This window comes from Lonchura striata, chromosome 8 (genome assembly GCF_046129695.1).
Source record: "Lonchura striata isolate bLonStr1 chromosome 8, bLonStr1.mat, whole genome shotgun sequence".
Taxonomy (NCBI): domain Eukaryota; kingdom Metazoa; phylum Chordata; class Aves; order Passeriformes; family Estrildidae; genus Lonchura; species Lonchura striata.
The window spans coordinates 37,306,786-37,327,648 of NC_134610.1; the positions used below are offsets into that span (position 1 = coordinate 37,306,786).

The following is a 20,863-nucleotide window of genomic DNA, read 5'->3' on the forward strand; positions in this document are numbered from 1 at the left end:
TGTCATTCCACTCCTCCTGCCATTGCTCCAAGCACTGGTCTTGAACACTTCCAGCTGTTCATGCTCCTCATCTGTTTGTAGGAGAATCCTTCTGCCATGGTGAGCTTTTTCCTATCAATTATTACCCTGGCATGTAGCATGGCAGCCCACATAATTACAGCATCCCCCAGCCACTCCCTCTGCTACATCTGGGAAAGCTCACACAAAATGTAAGGAGTTTTATGGGATCTGTGTTAGCAGCCAGCATCATTGCACAGGAAAAAACACACAGACACGAGCAGATTGGAAAACAGCAGGTGATGACTTCCAGCAGGCTCTCCCAAAAGATAGAGGGTGGAAGTGTTGTTCATTGACTCGGAGATTCCAGGTCAAAGGATTTACAAGCTCTTACACACAAGAAAAATCAGCAGGCAAAACATTGTTCCAAGGGAAAGGGGGAGGGAGGGGAGTGACACGCAAGGCGTTCCCAAGAGGAGTTTGGCCTCATGTTATGCTGATCACCACGGAGCAGGTGGGACATGCCAGACCTTTAGTCAGAGTCAGAGCTGCTGCTTGAGCTGCTGCTTGAGCTGCACGGACCACCAGAGGGCTGGGGAAAGAAAACAACTTTAGGACAGCAGGGAAACGAGCATGTCACAGCATTCCTGAGATGGGTTAGTGACCCTGTGGTGGCTGCCCCATACTGTGGCAGGGCTGGAGTTTTTTTATGATTTTTTTTTTACACGACTCTTAAGGTCACTAAAGGAAATTTCAGAAAGGTCTTGCTCTCTGCCAGCAAGGACCAGCATCACAGCAGGTCACTTCCAGAGCTGTTTCCCAGTGAGGGGAGCTGCTGTTAGGATTTGTTTGAGAAACGCTTCCACCTCCAGTGTTGGCCTTGTTCAGCAGTCCCTCATTCAGACCTGCTCAGGATGGTGCCCATCCCTCGAATGGTATTTTCTGCAGAATCTACTCTAAGCACAGGGAATTGCTTCTCCTTTTCTGTTTTGTTTTGCTTAGGTTGTTGTTTTTTGGGTTTTTTTTTTTTGTGAGTTTATTTTTTTGTTTGTTTGTTTTGTTTTTTAAGGAGGAGCCAAACAGTTCCTCTGCTACAAGACACTGAGTAATCATCCATTATGGGGGCATGACTTGCACTCAAGTGAGTCGGACAAAGTCCTGGGATTTAATACACTGCAAGCCGTGCCCCAAGCCATGCTACCACTTTAAATGTCTTCAAGGAATTTCATGGATTGCTTTTCAACTTACTCACTTACTATGACTCATTCTTGCCTATTTATTATTCCAATGAGTTTCCACATCTAAAAAAAGCCACTGATGTTCGGGCAGTTTGCTCCAGCCACTACAGGGTAGGAGAAGAGAGCCCCAGCTGCTTGGGCCAGATGCTGTGGTCTGCTGGAGGAGGTCCTCAGCAGAAATAGGGAAGGGTTCACTCCTGTCCCACTCTTACCTTGCCTTCATGGTGCTTGCAGTGCTTCTTCTTATGGTGCTTCTCATGGTGCTTCTTATGGTGCTTCTCATGGTGCTTCTCATGGTGCTCCTGGTGCCCGTGGGGATGATGCCCCAACGGGGGGTGCCCGTGGGGGTGATGCCCCAACGGGGGGTGCCCGTGGGGGTGCTGGCCAGGCGGAGCAGGGTGTGGGGAGCAGACTGGCACACTGCCAGAGCAGGGACCTGTGCCAGGACCGGGGTGTCCTGGAGGGGCAGCAGGGCAAACTGCAATGCCACCACCCATGCCAGGACCAGGGTATCCTGAAGGGGCAGGAGGGCATACGGCAAGGTACGGTTGTGGTGGGCCTAGGAAGAAGAGGAGCCTGTTAATGAGCAGAGACAGGCTCTCCCCAGACAGACAGTGCAGGAAGCTGGTGTGGTCTTCCACCCAAAGGGCCCACCCTGGTCTACCTCTTCCTCACAAAGGACACTCCACATCCCTTTGGGATTCAGGTAAACCTCCCAGGTGCACATGGCCATGGCACAGAGCTCCCCTCTAAGCCCTGATGGCTGTGTGGTACCTTCAGCCCTGCCTGGCCCCACAGCCCCTCACCTTGGTTGGGGTCACACATCCTCAGTGGTCTCCAAGCTGAAAGGGAAGGACAGGCACCATCAGTCACCTCCTGCCATGGGACATCGCTCGGCCAGCATCTGGGACCCGTCTCCTCTGTCCCACATGTCTGCCCCCAGCACAGGGACCATGCTCACTTCCCTCAGAATGCCATCCCCCCCCAGACCCCAAATGCCATCCTGTCCCTTTGGTGACATCACCAACCTCCAGAGCAACTGTCCCCCACCCCTCTCCATTCACCCCCAAAGCCCAGGCATGTGGTTTCCATTGTTAATAGAAATAAATCCACACTGGCCCAGCCTGGGTACCGAGCTCATGTCCTTGTGGGCCACAAGAGACTGGGGACACATGCCTGGGTGTAGTGCCCACCGTGGGGACAGTGCACCCTGGCCCACAGGTGCCCATGCTCCCGCTGCCTGATGCTGCCCTGCACTCACCAAACCTGTGGAAAAGTTCCCAGAAGAAGCAACACTGGCAGCACTCCGGGTCCTTGGCTCTCCCGGCTGTAGGGCATCCGTTAAATAGCGGGGCCCTGCCCCTTTGAGCAGGGGTGTGGCAGGCAGGGGTGACACCGGAGAGGTGACACCACCCTGTCACCATGGGCACGCAAGAAACGTCAACACTCCGCTCCCAGCCAGCACAAAGGTCCCACAAAGGGGATAATAAACACAGGCTATGGAGGGCTGTAATTCCAGCTCCCGATGTCGAGGGAGGGATGGGGTGAGTCAGCTGACCCCACCATGAACCCCGACTCGGTGCTCCCCGCTCAAGCACAGTGTCCAGGAACAGGGGTGACCTTCCCGCAGACGGGGCTGTGGGACAGTGGCGTCTGGGGGCCTGACACTGCTCAGGGTGCTGCTGCGGTGTGCGGGTGGAGGACACACTATCTGCTGACAGACCCGATCAACAGGGACAGGAGGCAGGGCTGGGTGCCCTGACTTTCAGGTTTTCCTTTTAGAAGATCTATAAGGAAGGGGTAGGATTTCTCCCATCTCAACCGACCCCATCTCCCTGTTAACACCTCTGATGGTGCCTCATGTTTGGCAGTGCTCCCTTCCTAGGCAATTCAACAGGTTGGAATGGTCACACACAGCCTGAAAGACACCCGTCAGAAAGGGACCGTGCCAGGTCTTGCCCCAGATCTCGGGTAGGAGGGTGTTTCATGGGGGTTTCTGGACACAGGGACTGTGCAGGGTCAGGAGGTGATCATGCACCGGGAACCTCTTGTAGACAGTGCTACAGGGATCCTGCCATCCCTTCTGTTAGGATCACTGTGGTCCCAGGCACTGCCAAGCCAGTTGTCTACCCAGTCACCCCAGGGATCAGAGGATGGAGCCAGACAGCAAAAATCCCCCTTGTCCATGGAAAGGCCAGGGGATATGATGCTGGATGTGCTTGAGCAGACCAGCTCTCCAGAGGCAGATACCAACAGCGACTAGGCAGGGACAAGAGTATTTCCCAGATGTATTTGCCACTGGCAGATCGCCCAGAGCACTCCCAAGCCCTTCTCAGGCCACCCGTTTGTCCAGCAGTTCCAGCACAACCGCCGAGTCTTGCTTCGCCTCTTCCAGCAGCCTGGACACCTTCTGTGACATCTGTGTGGGGACAAGATAAGTAATTTGCCACTTGACAGGCCAGAAGAGCCATCCACCATGCACCCTATGCGTCCTGCCGGCGGCAGAGGAGCACGAGGGGTTCTGGGGCACCACCGCCATCTCCACCACTCCTCAGGGTGTGCCTGTGCAGGGGGCACCCACACAGCCCAGCTCACCACAAGCTTGAACTTCTCATCTGTGATGTCCTTGAGGTTGATCATGACGTTGAAGTAAGCTCCGAACACTGCTGCTTCTAGCATTTTGGCTCCCACCTGGGAAAAGTCAGGCTTGTGAGAAGCTCCACCATACGGTGCTGAAGCAGGTCAAACCCTTATGCTGCAGCACTCCCACCCTGAACCACCCAGCAGCATGCAGCGCTCTCCAATATGTTGGTAGTCTCAGGAAGTGGCTATCAAAGAATTCCAGTGGTGGAAGCCACCGGCCAGTTTAGGAAGCACATCTGGAGAGATGTATCCTGGAGGTTAGGACATGAGGGAACACGAACACCTTGCAGGACAAGTGTGTGTGAGCTGGAGCCATACCTGGATGTCAGATTTGCAGGCAAGGTTGCAGTGTCGTGCCAGCTCCTTCAGAGAGGGCCAGAGTCCGCTCACCTTCTCTGCCAGGCCATAGGGCACCCCCACGGCTGTCTTCAGCCCCTGCTGCATGGCAGCTGCGCGCCTGGCGGGGGACAGCCCTGGGTTGAATGACAGGTGGCTGTGCCCCCACAGTCAGCCAGTCCCCACCTGCCCAGCTCACCTTTCCTGTTCCTCAGGGGTGTTCTTGGGCAGCTTCATGGCTTCCTGTAGGCAAAGAAAAGCACGTTTGCTGCCATCACCCAGACCGTGTCTTGCATCGGGGGTTGGGACAAATCCCATAGCTCCCGTGCTCTTCCAAACCTCCCTTATGTGACAATGTCCCTTCCCCAGACCCCGGAAGTGTTCAAAAACCAAGCAGACATGGAACTTTGCCATATAGTTTAGGGGGCATGGGTGTACTCAGTAGAACGTCAGACTTGATAACCTTGGAGGTCTTTTCCAACATTAATGATTCTGTTATTCTAAGGTCAGAGCCCTGTTCCTAAGGAATCCAGAGGGCAGTGATCCCAGCCCTCCTCCCAGCTAGAAAGCTCTCCTGTTTCCCTTCAGGATGCCTCTGGTGGGACCTCACCATGTAGCTGCTGAAGGCCTGAGAGTCGGCATCCACCATTGCCACCAGCTCCTCCACGGCCTGGTGGAAAGGGGGGATCAGCTTCCTCATGATGGGGTCCAGGTTCTCAAACTGCCGCTTCCCGTAGCTCATCAGCCCCACCATGCTGCCCAGCGCTGCTCCCTGCCAGGGGAAATACTTCAGTAGGACACAGTGCCCACTGCAACCACCATGCCAGCTCCCCTTGGCGCACCCAGGACTCCCAGGCCTCTCTCCTGGTGTGGGGCACATACCAGGGCTCCCACAGCTGCAGACACGGAGCCTCCTCCCGGCGCTGCTGACCTCGCTCCGACTGCTCGCACAAAGGCACCCAGAGGCTTGGCCACCAGCCCCCCATCTACCTCTCCTGCCTCCACCAAGTACCTGCAGGACAGGTGTTTTAGAGCCCTCCGGGTGTAGGGACACCAACACCACCCAGACCCTTCTCACCCAGCACTGCCCTCTCCAGCATCAAACCTGTGAATGAGTAGGGGACTAAGACAAAAAACTCAGCCTGAGGGCCAGGGTAAGTACTGGGCCCTTGGGGACATCTGGTGAACACAGGTGGTATGGGCATTGCTCTGCATTAGCCAGGTTGGGCTGATACAAGCAGCATTTGGTGGGACAGAAATGCCCCTGCAGCCATGGCCCAGGAAGGGTGACAAGAATTTCACCTCATGGATAGATTTCCCTTCCTTTCCCCCCACAGACTTATGTTTCACACCAGGTGCTGCAGCATGTGAACCAGAGGCAGTGGAGTTTTGCATGGGAATAGGGTAAGGAATTTAACATTCAAATCTGGCCACAAAACCTGCTTCTACTGCCTGCTGAAGACACCTGGACTTCCCCCACTCCACGTTCACAACTATCAGCATTTGGTAGCAGGGACCACCCTGCTCCTGCACAACACCCAGCAGAGATGTCCCCAGGAGGTGAAGAGGAGCTGGGAGCAGCCACCACTCCCAGAACAAGCCGAGTGCAGGATGCAGGCATCAGGATCCCCCCCATCCAGGGAGGTGGGCACCATGACAAGAAGTAGGATGTGGATCCCTACTCGATGATGCGCTCCCGGGGCTGAAATGGAGACAGCGAGTCCAGGCCCAGACGACTGACCACCTGCAAGGAGCAGCACCACTGTGTCAGCCCTGTCACATAAGTTCTGCTGCATCCTCATTCCCCACTGCTAATTAACCATGCGTGAGTCAGCACTGGGACTGGGCCACCACCCAGGGAGAGGACAGCTGGCACCACCAGCCCATCCCGTCGCAGACTAGGGGGTGATATGCGGTCACCTCTGAATGACTGGGAGCTGTACAGATAAATCATTACCTTGCTCTTATCTAGCACGTTCCCCACAGGCTGGAAAAGTCCCTCCCTCCTGCAGTGGAACAGCAGAGCCTGTCTCCTCCTTTCCAGCTCATTCCCCATCCTGGGACAGCCTCCCATAGTGCCACACACTGTCCTTGAGCTCTGGGTACACGTCCTCCCCTCCTGGCCTCCATGCAGGCAAGGCAAGCAGCTGCTACCCACACTCAGTCCACCTGCGTTGTGTTTCCTGCTCCCTGTGCATTTCGGCATCCTCAGCACAATAAAGCAACTTGTCCCACTTGCTGTCCTCCCGCAAAATACACGTTGGAGACAAGTGTCATGCCTGAGGCCTGAGCAGTCCCAAATCGGTGCTCAGTGTCACTTTGGGAGGCTGGTGGGGGGGTAGGATGTGTCTCTTCCATGATCCCACCCTTGTGCTGGTATCAGGAGAAGCCACACTACCAGCCTGATCTTTTGTTCCTCCTCCAAGATGAAGAGTTTTTCCTTCTTGATGTAAAAGTCTGCTGCATCCAGCATGGCCTTCTTGGGAACAAGCCCTACCAGCTGAGACCCCACCACAGGGAGATTCAGTTCCTGCAAAGGACATCAGAAATGTGATTTTCCCCAGAGCCCTGCTGCCACTACTACCTCAGCCTGGTGGTCCTCATCCCTTCCCAGGACATGGGAAGCTCACAGAAAAGCTTTCAACAGAGGAGCTAGGGGTTCACAGCAAGTTGCTGAGTTTCTGGGGGTTTTGTGATATTTAGCACTTTGGCCGAGCTAAGCATGAGAGAAACCAGAGCCTGACCTGACAGTGGGGAAGAAAACTTGGTGGGAGACATCGTCTGGGAAGCCCCCTTGGGAACGAGCACCCCAGGCCACCCACCTGTGCATCTCGGCAGACCTCCTCGTAGACGGTGTGGAGCGGCGTGGTCTCAAAGTCCAGCAGGTTCGTAGAAACCTGGGCCATGTTCTCCTCCTCCAAATACCAGCCGATGCCCTGCACCTTCCTCAAGCGCCCGGGCTGCCAACAACTGCCACACTCAGGGCACAGCCCAGGAGGTGTGGGGACAGGCAGGGATGCTCCTGGTGTGCCTGTGCTCTTGAGGTACCTGGTTGGGGCCACGGCCCTGCTCACGGATGTTGAGGGCAATGCGGTGGGCCAGCTCCTTGGTGCACAGCAGGTTGATGTTGTATGCAATAAGGAAGGTCCGGGCACCCGTCACTGTGGCTCCCCATCGGGGGACAAAAGTTGAGGGCCCAAAATCAGGAGCCCACTCTGGTTTTGCAAGCTGGGGAGGAGGGAAGAGAGTGTGTGGCCTGGCACCGCCCAGGAGCGCATGCCACCCTCCTAAGGAGGGCATCTCTCTCCCCGGCTTGAATCTGCCATGACCACCTGTGTCACCAGCTCCTCTTGGTGCAAAGGGACTGCACCAGCCCCCAGCATGCTCCCTGAAGCCAGGGAAGTACAGGTCAGGTCTGCCCAGCCTGTGCCACCACCAGGCTCACCTTCTTGGGGAGCGCCTCATACTCCCCGGCACGGATGGAGGGCAGAGCTTTCCTGCTCTCGTGCCGTGCGGCCGCTCCATACAGGTAAACTGCAAGACACAGCTGGGCGTGAGCACCACCAGGCAGGGTCTAGCACTTTCTCCAACAGCTGGAATCATGCAGGATGGGATGGAATGTGGAGAGGCTCCTGACCCCACTCACCAGGTACACCCAGTTCTGCTGCCAAGCGCTGCCCAAAAATGTGGGCACAAGTGACACACTCCTCCATGCTGACATTCCTCACTGGCACAAAGGGGCAGACATCCAAGGCCCCCATCCGAGGGTGCTCACCTGGTGGCAGGGCAGATACAGGAATGGGAGGTGGGAAGAACAAGCAGACAAGAAGGGAGAACATGTTTGCACACTCTTACAGACTGGACGCCGTTGCTGTGAGAAAATCATAGAATCACAGACTAACCCAAGTTGGAAGAGACCCACCAGGATCATTGAGTCCAACCCCTGGCCCTGCACAGGGCAGCCACAACAATCACACCATGTGCCTGAGAGCATTGCAAACACTTCTTAAACTCTTTTGGGCCTGGCCCTGTGACCACAGTCCCTGTTCCAGTGCCATGTGTGGTTCCAGCAGTACGTCAGCCCAGCCCCAGGGCCTCTCCCAGGCTCACCCGAGTGTTGCCTCATATCAATGAGCTGCCCAGCCACACGGGCTGCACTCAATGCCCCTTCCACCACGGCCTCAGGGGACCCCACAAAGGTGTAGACGGTGCGGTTGGTGGAGCTGCCGGCATCCACGTCCAGGAGCACACATCCCAGTGTCCGGGAGATGGCCTGTGCCACTGCATCGATCACCTGCCAGACAGCAGATGGTAGAAAGGGGGCTGAGATGGCTGGGACTATACAACAGCCATGGCATTTCAAGAGAGGGGGCATTTCAGCTCTCCCCCTTCCCACTTGTGATTGGATTGAGAATGATCCCGTGATCAGTGGGGATGTAGCCCTGCACAAGCATCCCACTCCCACCAAGGGGGTTTGGGGCACCCCTGGCTCCCCAAACTGGCTATGGTGGGGGAGAGACACTTGGCTGCTGCTGCATGTCACAGAACACCACCACAAATTGCTGTTCCTGAGGATACATCCACCTGCTTGCTTCCCAATGCATTTAGCTCTGCTAAGCCTCTTCACTGGAGGAGGCTGTGTTTTTGCAGCATTGCTGGGTTTGCTAAATTCTCCTGCCACTGGCAGAGCCAAAGTTCAGTTGAAGGCTGATGCCCAGGACAGACTCCATTAACCTTGACACCGTGTTTTGTCACAACAAGTGCAAGCAATATTTATTTGGGGTCTGGGGTATCCCAGACTAAGCCCAGACCTGGTGCTACAGCACCCTGCTGGCAATGGTGGAAGAGGTCTCAGCCCTTACTTCTCATCGAGGTGCCATAAAGGGAGAATTTTTGGCACTAGCCAAGTAGTGAAAGGTGCACAGCACTGCAAAGGAGGCATGGCAGAGTCTAGCAGTGCATACCACTCTGCAGAAGGAAACCTGGCTGTCAGCAGCTTATTGTCACCCACCCCTCAGCCCTTCCACATATTCCCTCACCTCTTTGTTATTCCCCTCTGAGAAGTTGGGGACGCATTCCACCAGCTTGGCCATGGTCCCACGGCGTGCTTGCAGCCCTCAGCCCCTAGCTCAGCTCTTCACACCCCGGGGGTTTCCTGCCCTTTCCCGTCTCACTGCAGAGTGAAAGCCTCTCAGAAGCCAGCACGTTGCCTCTTTCTCAAGCCAGAGTTTCTCATTAACTGAATCGATGTGTGGCCAGGGGACAGAAAAGAGCTTGGATAAACACCATCATGCTGGCCCTGCCGTGCTTGGAGCTCTGGGCACAAGGGCTCTGTGAGGCAATTGGCAGCAATCACCAGCACCAATTAAAAGATTAAGGAAAAAAATCTGCTGCAGTCAGCAAGACGCTGTGGTTGCCACATGCAGATAAGTCACTGCAACATGACCACTATTCCTAGTGAAGGGGACAGCTCCAGGCAGGACCTCCACCACAGATACCGGGTAAAACCCATCGCTGTGAGCAGGATTCAAATCTGCGCAGGAATCCCGATCAAATTTTGAGTCCAACGCCTTCACCCTTCGGCCACCACAGCGGCGGTGCCTCAGGCACGGGGGTCACGGTGCCCAGGGCCACTCCGTGCTCCGTTCTGCGGGAGTGCAGAAGAGTCCGGGATGTCCCGAGCCACGGCGGGTGCAGAGCAGACCCCCCCCGGCCCCGCACCGCGGCTCGTTGGTCTAGGGGTATGATTCTCGCTTAGGGTGCGAGAGGTCCCGGGTTCAAATCCCGGACGAGCCCTTCTTTTCCCACACCATGCCCACAGCTCCACGCACTGCAAACATGCCTTCCCCTTCCCACTCGCACTCGCCGCCTCCGCCCCGGCCGGCCCTGCAGCCGTGCCACCTGCACTCTGCTCCTTGCACCACCGCGGGCCTGGAGCATCACCTCCCTGCTCTGCCCCACTCATGCCCCCTGCTCCAACCTCCTCCACCCCAATGGCACCCGAGGGACCCGCAGTGCCTGCAAAGCCCTGAACCCCTTTTCCCAGCTTGGGCAGCAGGGGAAGGCAGCAGACGCAGGCATTTTCTCAGACGGAGAAGAACACCAGGACACACCTTGTGTCAGGGGGTGTAGCTCAGCGGGAGAGCGCTTGCTTTGCATGCAAGAGGCCCTGGGATCAACTCCCAGCATCTCCATGTCCTTTTGCCTCTCCAAGACCCCTCCCAGAGACTCCCCAGATGCCCCACAAGAAATCCCTGGGGCTGCCTGTGGGTACGTCTGACCTGGGATTGCCCCTTGGCGCCCAAAGGCAGGAGCAAGGAAATGTTGGTGGACATTTCCCTCCTTACCCTGATGCTATAGAGTGTCGAGGCACCCAGAGTCTCTTCCTCACGGCGCTCACAGGGTCTCTTGGGGTGATCACCAGTGCTGGGGGGACCAGCCAGGTGGCAGGGGTCGCTGGGTGTCCAAAACAAAGGGCTCATCCGGGATTTGAACCCTGCCTCTTACACCCCAAGAGACAATCATACCCCTAGACCAACGAGCCGGGGTGCCCAGGACATCCTGGACACCTCCTCGCTGCCAGGCAAAATGCCACTCCACGCACACGCTGCCACACGGGGCCCTGCCTGCACACGCATCCATACAACCCTTTACAGCCCTTCCACACCCCACTCACGGCACTAACTCACACTTCCCACATTGCTCGCTGCACTCCCCCATGATCCCCCACCCCCAGCACCGCAGGACCCCATGCATGGACAGCCCCTGGCACACAGACACGGCCATTTGCTGCTACTGAGGACAAACACGGCTCATAGGAGGTTGCTTTTGCAGGATGCCCCACAGCAAAAGGTGGCAGAAAAAGCACCGGCCATTCCAAGTGCTGCAAGGGCCGGTTAGGGCCATTTATGGAGAAAAGAGGGGCCGTAAGTGAGACGTGCTGGATCTGGCATCTCACACTCTGGGAGCACCTCCCTGCTCGCAGAGTGTGAAAGGCTGCACAGAGCCCCAGATGCTTCATTGGGCAGCTCCAGGTGTTCCAATGAGGGCCCCACATGTCTCCTTGCAGGCTCCACTCCCATCCAGTCACCACATGGTTTCCTCCCTGGTGCCACTTGCAGGTTTCCCATGGCAAAGTCTCTGACGTCTGGATCCCTAAAGCAGCTCAAGATGGTGAATCCAGGAAGGAACCCTGAACCAAGGTTTCCCCACCCCAGCAGGGGCATCCCAGGGCCCCCTCCCTGCTCTTGCACAGAGGGTGTAGCTCAGTGGAAGAGTGCTTGTTTTCCATGCAAGAGGACCTGAAATCCACCCCCAGTATCTCCATGTCCTTTTGCCTCCCCGAACTCTCCTCTTTGTTGGATGCAGGGCTCCCAGAGCTCCCTAGGAAAGGCCTGGCGCTGCCTCCTGGCACCGCAAGCCTCTGCAGAAATGTCCATGGCTCTTTCCCTACACTGCCCAGAGGCTGCAGGGCACTGGATCACTTTGTTTTCCTTCCCCATCAGTCTCAGGGTGCCTCTAGGAGTGTACATCAGTGCTGGGAGGAGCAGCTGGGAAGGAGGGCTGGTGGCACCCAGAAACTGTTCTGGGAGTTGGACCAACGAGGTGGGGTGAACTGCTCTGCCAGAGATTTGGGACAGGATGGTGAGCGGGCACCAACTCAGCGAGACTGGAAACAGTTCCACCTCCCCCTATGCTGCTCCCCTCAGTGTCTTTTGCCTCACTTCTCCCAGGTCTGCCAAACCTGGAGAATCCTGGGTGCGAAACTGCCCCGGGGGCATCACAACCCCTGCCTGGGGCTGCGCTGGATGCCAATAACCTCATTGTATCAGCTTCTACCGGGAACCCCAGCGAGGGCACCCCAACACTTGCAGCATGGGTTCCTGGGTGCTGGGTAAAATCCATCGCTGTGAGCAGGATTGAAAAGTGCGCAGGGAATCCCTATCGGATTTTGAGTCCAACACCTTCACCCCTCGGCCATCACCAGCCCGGGGCCCATGGTGCAGGGGGCACGGTGGCTGCAGGTTGCACTGTGCAATTTTGCTGGGAAGTGGGAAAATGTCTGGGATGTCCGAGCCGTAGGGAAAGTGTGGAAAAATACCCCCACATGCTGGCTCGTTGGTCTAGGGGTATGATTCTCGCTTAGGGTGCGAGAGGTCCCGGGTTCAAATCCCGGACGAGCCCTTCTTTTTGGCACGGGTCGCTGGATTCCAGGCACGCGTGGGACGGCGCCGCCTTGCGCAGGGGACACGGGGGCCTGACATGGCCCGGCTGTCCCCGGGGCTGGGCCTGTCCTGGGTGGGGAAGGGGCTGCCGGGGCACGGGGGGGCGGCGGAGCTGCGGGGCTGCATTTCGGCCGGGAGCGGGCGGCACAGCCACGGTGCACGGAATCGCCTTTGGGAAAACCCGATGCGAAAGGAAGTTATCACCGCCGCCTCGTGGTGGAAGTGGAAGGGGAAAAAAAAACCAAAACAACAAAAAAGCTCCTCAAAACAGCTGGAGATGCTGGGGATTGAACCCAGGGCCTCTTACATGCGAAGCAAGCGCTCTCCCACTGAGCTACATCCCCTCTGCAAGGCTGCAGGGGAGGGCACATTGTCCTGGCGCTGCAGGGGTTGTGTTATCTGCTAAAAGCAATGTTCTCTGAACGGCAGGTGGTACAGCCACCCCACGGGATGCTGCCTGCCAGGAGCTGGGGGATGCAAGAGCTGCTCGTCCTACACCCGGTTAGCAAAGAGCAGCAGGGGTGCAGTCCCAGAGGAGGAGCTGTCCTAACAAAGGGTCGTCTCCAAAGCCGAGGCTTTATCCAAAGGAGGGGTTTCCCCCAAAAAGGAAGGATGTCCTAGGGTAACGTTATGATGCTTGTATCCCCAGTCGTGTGTTCTGTTTATGCTGGATATTATATTCTGTGCCTTCAAGACGGGCTCAGAGAGGGAAGGCAGGGAGAAGAAGAAGGAGCACGGAGTTTGTTATCAGGGGCTGCACTCACTCCTCCACATTCTGCTGGAACACAGAACTCCTCTGTGCTGTCTGGACGCGGATGGGGTGGAACGGGGCCCTCCTTTGCGTTTTAGTTTAGCTAGCTGATTTTCTTTCCCTTTTCTTGGATCCGTTCAAACCTGCTCCAGACAGGGACCTGGGGAAACACCAAGAGCTCGCACTTTGTGGGCTACCAGGGCCCGCTCAGGACAGCAGCCATTCCCAGTGCTGGAGGCAGTGATAACAGAGCCACCATCCACTGGAGAGATTTTCTGAGTCTGCAATCTCTTCAGAGCAGCAAATGAGTTTTGTCATCTGGTACTGTTCGCTTTTTGTGCTGGGGAGTGCTTTGCCTGCTAAATAAACAGGTTTTTTCCACTTCTCTCCCAGGAAATTCTTCCCAAACTAATTGGTGGGAGGGGCCATGTGGGTTTGCTTTCTGGAGGGGGCCCTTTTTGGAGGTTTTCTCCCAAATTTGCCCTAAACCAGGACAAGGGGCTGTATCCAAAGGAGGGTTTTCCAGGAGTTGAACTCAGGATCTCTTGCAAATGTGCAAGACATCCCTACACCAACAATCTGGAGTGCTGCACCCCTTTTGCCTCCCCAGCCCTACACTTTGGATTTCGGGGTACGGCTGAGGCTGTGCTTTTGCCCAGCAAACCCACAGCCTTGAGGAGGAATTTTCAGGCCATCCATGGCACGAGGCAATCCCAGGGCCTTTTGAGGGGACTCTGGCAGCCCTGCACCCAGCAGGGAGAGGTCCAGGGAGGCAGAAGGACATGGAGATGCTGGGGGTTGATCCCAGGGCCTCTTGCATGCAACACTCTTCTGCTGAGTGACATCCCTTGCTCCAGTAGCCCTTTGCTGCCAACCCTTGAAGCTCCATACTGCCTGCAGGAATTTGCCAAGACAGGATGTGGGACCAGTCCTAGTTCAATCCTTGTCACAGCCCCACAGATCCCAGTGTGGCTTTGGCATGGCTCCTGATGGACAAGAGCTGTGAGTGCTGGGTAGCTGCTCTTTTTTACCAGCTCCCATGGGGGTCAGCAGGGCACTGGTGTTCCTATGGGGTGCCATAGGGGCACAGTTCAAGGGCAAGACATGGGCAATTTTCCAGAACATAGTTCCTGAGGGTTCGGCTGCCTGTAGCTGTGCTGGGTGGGAAGATGAGCTGCTGCAGGAGCCCCAGCTGCTGGGGATCCCCCTTCACACAGGAAGAACAGTGCAAGGAGATGATTTGCAGACAGCAGCAAGCCCCCAATGCCAACTGTAACACATGGCGCTGCCGGTGCAGAGACTCCCCCATCCAATCTCCCTGAACCGACTGAGGGGAACTGAGGGGAGGCTGATTCAGCCACAGCCTTTCATATCACAGAGGGGTGTAGGGGAGCAGGAAAGGGAAACACTGCACCCCATGATTTCCAGGTCTTGTAACCTCCCACAGACACCCAGTTCCTTCAACCCCACATAACCAGTGCTGACAAGAGCTACCCCACATAGCAATAACCACACCACACTTCTCCTCTTTGGGAGGTAGGCAGACACCTCTCAGCAAACGTGAATTAACAGTTCTGGAATGTTTAATCAAACAATTCTTGAGTTTTTAAACTTAGATTCCATCCCAGGACCCTGCAAACCATTGGGATCTGGGCTCGACTTTCATTGTGCTCATTCCAGTCTCTCCCTGAGGGCTGCCCTCCACAGCAAAAACTCAGAGCAGAGGAGGGTGTAGGACAGCCAGGAGCGATGTCTGCTGGTGATGTGGGCTCAGGGTGACACAGTGCTGGTGGAGCCAACAGGGCTGCAGGATGCAAGTCTTGTGAGCCCCATTCCCACAGGGAGCACCAGGAGGGCCAGACCAGCATGCCTGTGCCTTTTAATTTGCCTGCTTCTTCCCCCTTGACTCACACATGTGGGCAGGCTGTTATTTTCCTGTTTTATGGGACCTCCAGCCCTGGGGGAGAGCCAGAGCCCTTGGCAGAGCCACTGTCTGTCTGGCTCCCCAGGTGTGGCAGGCAGGGCACCCTGAGTCCCTGCCCTGTGCTTGATCCATGGGTGTGTGGGGTGAGGTATCCTCAGCAGTGCCCTCTCCTCTCTCTTATCCTGGCCATGCAGCCACTTTCTCTCCCCTTCCTCAATCTGGAAGGTTGCTCCAAGCTCCATCCAGCCTGGCCTTGGACACATCCAGGGACTGGCCACACAAGTCCCATCTCTCTGCTTGCCATGCCTGCAGGGTCCCAGCCCCAGGGGCTCTGTCTCTCTCACCTGGCTGGTTCCAGGCATGTCCCCAAGTGCTCTGACCAGAAGTCCTTGCCCCAGTGCAGAGGATGAGGGATGCTGTCTGTTGATGCAACTCACCCTCCCAGCACTGCCCTCAGCCCAGTGCCCCAGTGCCAGTCTGGAATAAACCTTTGGCAACCCAGAAAAGGCACAGGTGGTAGATCTGTCTTTTCATCCTCTCCCACTGCTTGTGATGCACCACGATTTTTGTCTTCTCACCTGGATGTACAGAGAAGCTGCAGATTGATGTGCTGTGTTGTCCCACGAATCATCCAACCACCGCCAGTCCCAGCCCTACTACCAGCACCATGCTGCCTGGGGCTTCCATAGTATCATAGAATATCCTGAATTGGAAGGGACCCGTAAATATCATCAAAGTCCAACTCCTGGCTCTACACAGACACCCAGACATCTCACCCTCTGTCTGAAAGGGTTGTCCAAATGCTCCCAGAGCTCTGTCAGCCTTGGGGCTGTGCCCATTCCCTGGGGAGCCTGGTCAGTGCCCCACCACCCTCTGGGGAAAGAATCTTTTCCTCTATCCCCAACCCTCCACAGGCAAAGTCTCCATTATGAATGGTCCCACTAACTTGCAATCTCAGCAATCTCCCCTTTCCCACAACAGGTCTCTGTGTTTGTTCCTCCTCAAACCATAACTTCCCCTCTCCTTTTACCTCATCCACCCCCAGGGTGGGAAGGTACCTGTCCTTCAGGTGCCTGAGGATACTGAATGACCACAGGGAGCAGGTTTCCTCCAAGATCATGAAGCAGCTGAAAGAAGATGAGAAGTGGGGAGGAGACATAAAAATCAACAGGCATGGCCAGTGGGTAGCATCTGGGCCATAATCCAAAGCTCTTCTAAAAAATGCTTCTGCTGCTTTTAAATGCTATAGGTAGGCAATGCTGGGATGAAAACCCAGGACCCAACTATTTCCCTCCATGTGCTCCCTCCCTTCCACCTGCTGAGCAATATTCTTCATCCCCGTCTTGTTATGTAGCTCTGTGTTTCTCACTGGAGCCTTTGTCTGCCCTGCCTCTATTTAGGGCCTGATCAGCAGGTCTGGGGGGTTCTGCCTGGGGCAAGGGCTGGCTTGGGGGGAAATATGGTGAATTCAGGACTGCTCTTGAGCTGGGAGCCAAGGAGGCAACAGCTCTCAGCTGGAGTCATGGCCACCATGGGAGACAGAGTCCCCCAAGCCTCAGGATAGGCAGTGCTGAAAGGCACCGAGGTCCTCATTTCCCCAGCTGTCTGCAGTAAGACACCACCATTTTCAAGGAGCTGTGTAGATTTTTGTAGATATTGGGTTTTCAGCAAAAAACAGATTAAAATCTATATAACCCCACCAGTGGAATCATTCAGTGCAAAACTACATAAAAATGTCATTGTTCTGTCCGCCAGCTCCCTCCTGGACTGTTCAGTGAAGCAGGCTTGAGGAAGGCAGCTGCACAAGGCACAGAGACCTACAGCTTCCCAACAAAACTTCTGCTGGAATTTCAAAGCTTTTTGTGATTTTTTATTCAAAATTTTGCATCCTATCTCTGCAGACAATTGCCAGAGCTGGGATAAAAATATCTGAGCAGTCTTTGGAAACAAGACACCTTCCTTCTCCTGGTGCACTGACTTCTGAGCAATTGCCATGTAAATTTTCTCCAAATTAGCACCTCAGCAAAGGTCTTCTGGGCAATAAAACCAGTTGAGCTTGGTTAAAGGCTTTTAATGACCATTAGGCTTTCAAGCTCAGCATAATCACTCATTGTAAACACTCACAAACTTTATGCAAATATTCCTATTTCTCCTTTCATCAGCTGAAAAGGTTCTGCCCATGGCATCTTAAAAAGAGGCTTTGCTCAGTTCATGACATCTTCCAGAGACATTAGTGTCCCCTACCCATAAAGTAATTATTGTTTCTTCTTTTTCACTCTTTGCTGCCACCCATTAAACACTGTGTAAGCTTGGCATAGGGGGCCCATCCAAAGAAACCCATCTCCCAAAAATCTCACTTCTACATTTTTTCCCTGACTCCATGCCCACCTCCTTAGCTCAGGCCCCCAAAATATCACTGCAAAATGCAGAGTAAATGTAATTTTGAAATGTCAAACCTACACACTCCCAGGTCCTTGAGGTAACTGGTAATAAAGTGTGCTCCTGCAGGAATTCCTCCCTGAGCAGGTGCTTGCCGTGGGGCAGGAGGAGAGATTTCCAGAATAAGAAAATTGCCTTGGGGCTGGTCCCGGCAAACCACACACGTCTGTCAGCACAGGGAAGAGCTGGGCAGCAGAAACCCCCGTTTCATGTAAAAACTAAACCTCCCCAGCAGCAACAAGCTGCGTCCAGAGGAGGTCACCCCTCCAGGCTCCTGAACAAGGAACAACAGAAGACTCAGGCTATGATGTAGCAAGTCTTTAATGAGAAGGAGAGTGAACCAGTTCAGAGTACAAGTGTGTTTCCAGTGCTCAATAAAGAAATATCCCCACTTTGGGGCAAGCTGATCCTACAAGGTGTCCCCTCGCCCCACAACCCCATGATTGTCATCTGCCATCTACAGCCTGCTAGAAGCATTTATTGCCCAGCCAGCAGCAAATGCCGTATAGAACATGGAAATATAAAGACTTAAGTGAGATAAAGGTGTACAGAGGCACGGTTTGGAGTGACGAGCTCACATGGTTACTGTCCTCCTGGGGTGGCTGCTGGGGAACCCAGGGGCATCTCCTCAGTCCTCTCCCCCAGTCTTGGTGGCGTGCTTTCCTTGCCTTTCCTGACCACCCATGGGCAGGAGGAGGAGCCTGCTGGGACACCCTACAGCCCGGCGCCCAGGCACAGCAGTCCTGCCTTGCCCGGGCCCCGGGAGCCCACGGGGACGCCGCAGCGGCGCAGGTAGCTCCCCACCGCTGCCGACGCCGTGGAGCCCACCGTGGTGCTCTGAGGGAAGGAGCTGAGGATGGGCCCGGGCAGCGTCACCACGACTGTGGGTGGCTGGATGAAGGCAGTGGAGTCCTCACAGCGGCGGAAGCAGCGCTGGTTGCAGCTGGTGGCCAGGGGCCGGGGACCACAGGACAAGGGCAGGCACAAGTCGTAGCAGGACATGGTTCAGCAAGGATGTGCACCTGAAAGCCAGAGCTGGGATGCAAAAGCAATGCAGAGGCCCGTCTGTCCCTGTTGAGCCCTCACGCAGTACCTCCCATACTGAGAGGCATGGGAGAGCAAGCTATAGAGTGAATTTGAAGGGTTTAGAAACATCAAAGAAAGCTTCCCCCCACCTTGCCCCATAAACCACTCGGGAGAATGAGGGGAGTTTTGTTTGAGCTGCAGGTTGGTCTGGGAAAGCTGGAGGCACCAGGGGCTAGGACCAGAGAGCAGACCCACTCCTACTCTGAGCTAACGGGGAGCCTTTGACAAGCAAGGTGGTCACAAGATGCATGTGGTTGAAGCAAAACCCACTTAAATCAGCACAACGTGAATTGAGACATCCCATCGCAAAATATATGGGACATTTGATGCACATCCATAAACAGAGACACGTTGATCTCTGCAACCCAGGCATGTGCAGTTCTAATTTGTTTTTCTGCTTCGGCAAGAAAAATCATGCAGGATGCAACTGATTATGTAGTTGCAGACCCTGTAAGCCCAGCATCCTGCAGAGTGCATCCCCTTGCACTCTTCATTTTAGGGCAGAAATACACCCTTCCCTGATGTCTTGTGCAGCTGGAAGGGAAGAGGGAGGGGTGGGGAAGCAGATGGAGCCTGTTTTGACTTACCCAGACGGAGGTGGCAGTGGTGGCAGCTGGAGCAGGTGGTGGGGACAAGCACTGTCTGCACAGTTTTATAGGGTGGCCCAGGCCCCCAGGGGAGTGGGTGTGTGCCTTCATCTTTAAACTCCCCAACAACCATCAGTTTTCTCCTGGAAAGCTCCCCTGACTGATTAAGCAGTTCCCTCTTTCATCTCTCATGTTTTCTTCCATGTAATACTGAGTAAGATTGAAATTATTTGGGCTACAGGCATTCATTACCTTCCTTCCTAAGGCCAAGGGACATTTTAGGTCTTTATGCCACCAGGCAGGATAGTGTTTCAGTAGAATTTAGAGCAGACATCCCCACCTTCCTCTCAGCACAACCAATTCAGCTCCCTGATGCACCTGAGGTGAGACCAGCGATGTAAACTGAATGTAAGGAACATCCATTTGTATTGAAATCCTGTGCTAGGAGGCTCATGGATGGCAGGAAAGCTGAGGGGCTGCAGGAGTGAGGACATGAGCGATGTGGACACAAGCCCATCATGAGCAATTTGTTATGGGTTTGGATGCACTTAGAGGATTTTCCTTTTCTTTTTTTTTTTTTTTTTTTTTTTTTTTGTTATTATTTCTCACAGCTGGAGCATAAGTCCTGCTTGGAAGACACATCAGATTTTAAAAGCAAAGTGATCATGGGCTCTGAAGTCCAGCCCCACAGCTGATACACACCTAAACTAGCTGATTTTGTGATTTTGTGCAGGGAGATGACTTTCTAGAGGCCCCCATCCCACTCTTTGGATAGGGTGGTAGCAGTGAGACAAAAAGTCACAGGTGTCCTTCCTTGTGATGGAGTGACATAGTCAAGACAGGGTTAATTCCAGTAATTAAAGGCTCTGGTGTGACACTGGGGATCAAGGATTGCTCTGCTGGAAGCCTGTTAGCTACTAAACATCCCAAACATCTCAACCTGCACTTAAACGTGAATCACCCTGACAGTGGGGAGAGGGAATTGCTGATGTGGTCCCAGGCAGGACCATGATGAGCCATCATGAGCTCTAGAGGCAAGGAAAGTTTGAAAGAGGCTTTTCATTTCACACCAGCAGAGCCCAACTGGCAGTGCAAACATCTCCTGCCCTGGAATAAACCCTGACAGTACTGGGACACATGTACCGTGTGTGTGTGGGGCCCAAAAATGTGCCTTGTGGGGTTTGGGGAGTCATTTGAGTTCTTGAGGTGACTTGGCCACAATGGATCACACTGAATGGTCCCTAGTGACTCCTCTTTGCCTGCCTGTCAGGGCAACAAAGACTTCCCAAGGTTCTGAGATTGAACTCAAGTATTTTTTTAACATCATTCTGGAAGGGAAAAAAATCAGGTTTTCCGAGGTTCAGCAGAGGACATGGGCTTCAGGGAGAAGCAACCTGGCAGCTCCTGGAGTAAGGCAGGATGCTGTGGGTTCATCATTCATGATTTCCTAAATGGTGACTTGGCAAGCAGGAAAATATGAGGTTTTAGTTTAGGCTTTACTGTGCTGCTTTTTGCACCACTCTTGAATAATAAATTGGTGCCAAAAGTGCACCTTGGACCGACAGCCTGAGAGCAAAACCCTTCTTCTACAAATCTGGTTTGTTTGGATTTTTTTGTTCTGTGTCTCTGTGCAATCC

General features: G+C 54.7%; 3 protein-coding genes and 4 non-coding genes across 7 annotated transcripts; 3 read left to right on the forward strand and 4 right to left on the reverse strand.

Moving 5' to 3' along the window:
• Positions 1–282: 282 nt before the first annotated feature.
• On the reverse strand, positions 283–2,576 carry LOC110479767 (uncharacterized). Its single transcript, XM_021547278.2, has 4 exons — positions 2,497–2,576; positions 2,042–2,077; positions 1,448–1,794; positions 283–589 (listed from the first exon to the last, which is right to left on the reverse strand). The coding sequence occupies exons 2-4, from the start codon at positions 2,058–2,060 to the stop codon at positions 530–532; spliced, it is 426 nt and encodes a 141-aa protein (XP_021402953.1). The 5' UTR covers positions 2,061–2,077; positions 2,497–2,576; the 3' UTR covers positions 283–529.
• Positions 2,577–3,505: 929 nt separating this feature from the next.
• FTCD (formimidoyltransferase cyclodeaminase) lies at positions 3,506–9,513 on the reverse strand. The gene is made up of 14 exons (XM_021547270.2): positions 9,254–9,513; positions 8,325–8,508; positions 7,861–7,989; positions 7,660–7,748; positions 7,263–7,442; positions 7,037–7,174; positions 6,613–6,744; positions 5,897–5,958; positions 5,097–5,226; positions 4,825–4,986; positions 4,414–4,457; positions 4,197–4,335; positions 3,831–3,926; positions 3,506–3,654 (listed from the first exon to the last, which is right to left on the reverse strand). The coding sequence occupies exons 1-14, from the start codon at positions 9,305–9,307 to the stop codon at positions 3,568–3,570; spliced, it is 1,626 nt and encodes a 541-aa protein (XP_021402945.1). The 5' UTR covers positions 9,308–9,513; the 3' UTR covers positions 3,506–3,567.
• Positions 9,514–9,938: 425 nt separating this feature from the next.
• Positions 9,939–10,010, forward strand: TRNAP-AGG (transfer RNA proline (anticodon AGG)). The gene has a single exon. It is a non-coding gene; the product is annotated as a tRNA-Pro (tRNA).
• A 326-nt stretch (positions 10,011–10,336) lies between these two features.
• On the forward strand, positions 10,337–10,408 carry TRNAA-UGC (transfer RNA alanine (anticodon UGC)). The gene has a single exon. It is a non-coding gene; the product is annotated as a tRNA-Ala (tRNA).
• A 1,918-nt stretch (positions 10,409–12,326) lies between these two features.
• TRNAP-AGG (transfer RNA proline (anticodon AGG)) lies at positions 12,327–12,398 on the forward strand. Its single transcript has one exon. It is a non-coding gene; the product is annotated as a tRNA-Pro (tRNA).
• A 313-nt stretch (positions 12,399–12,711) lies between these two features.
• TRNAA-CGC (transfer RNA alanine (anticodon CGC)) lies at positions 12,712–12,783 on the reverse strand. Its single transcript has one exon. It is a non-coding gene; the product is annotated as a tRNA-Ala (tRNA).
• Positions 12,784–18,267: 5,484 nt separating this feature from the next.
• On the reverse strand, positions 18,268–18,555 carry LOC110479768 (feather beta keratin). Its single transcript, XM_021547279.1, has one exon. It carries the CDS (start codon positions 18,553–18,555, stop codon positions 18,268–18,270), a length of 288 nt encoding a protein of 95 aa, XP_021402954.1.
• Between the last annotated feature and the right edge of the window lie 2,308 nt (positions 18,556–20,863).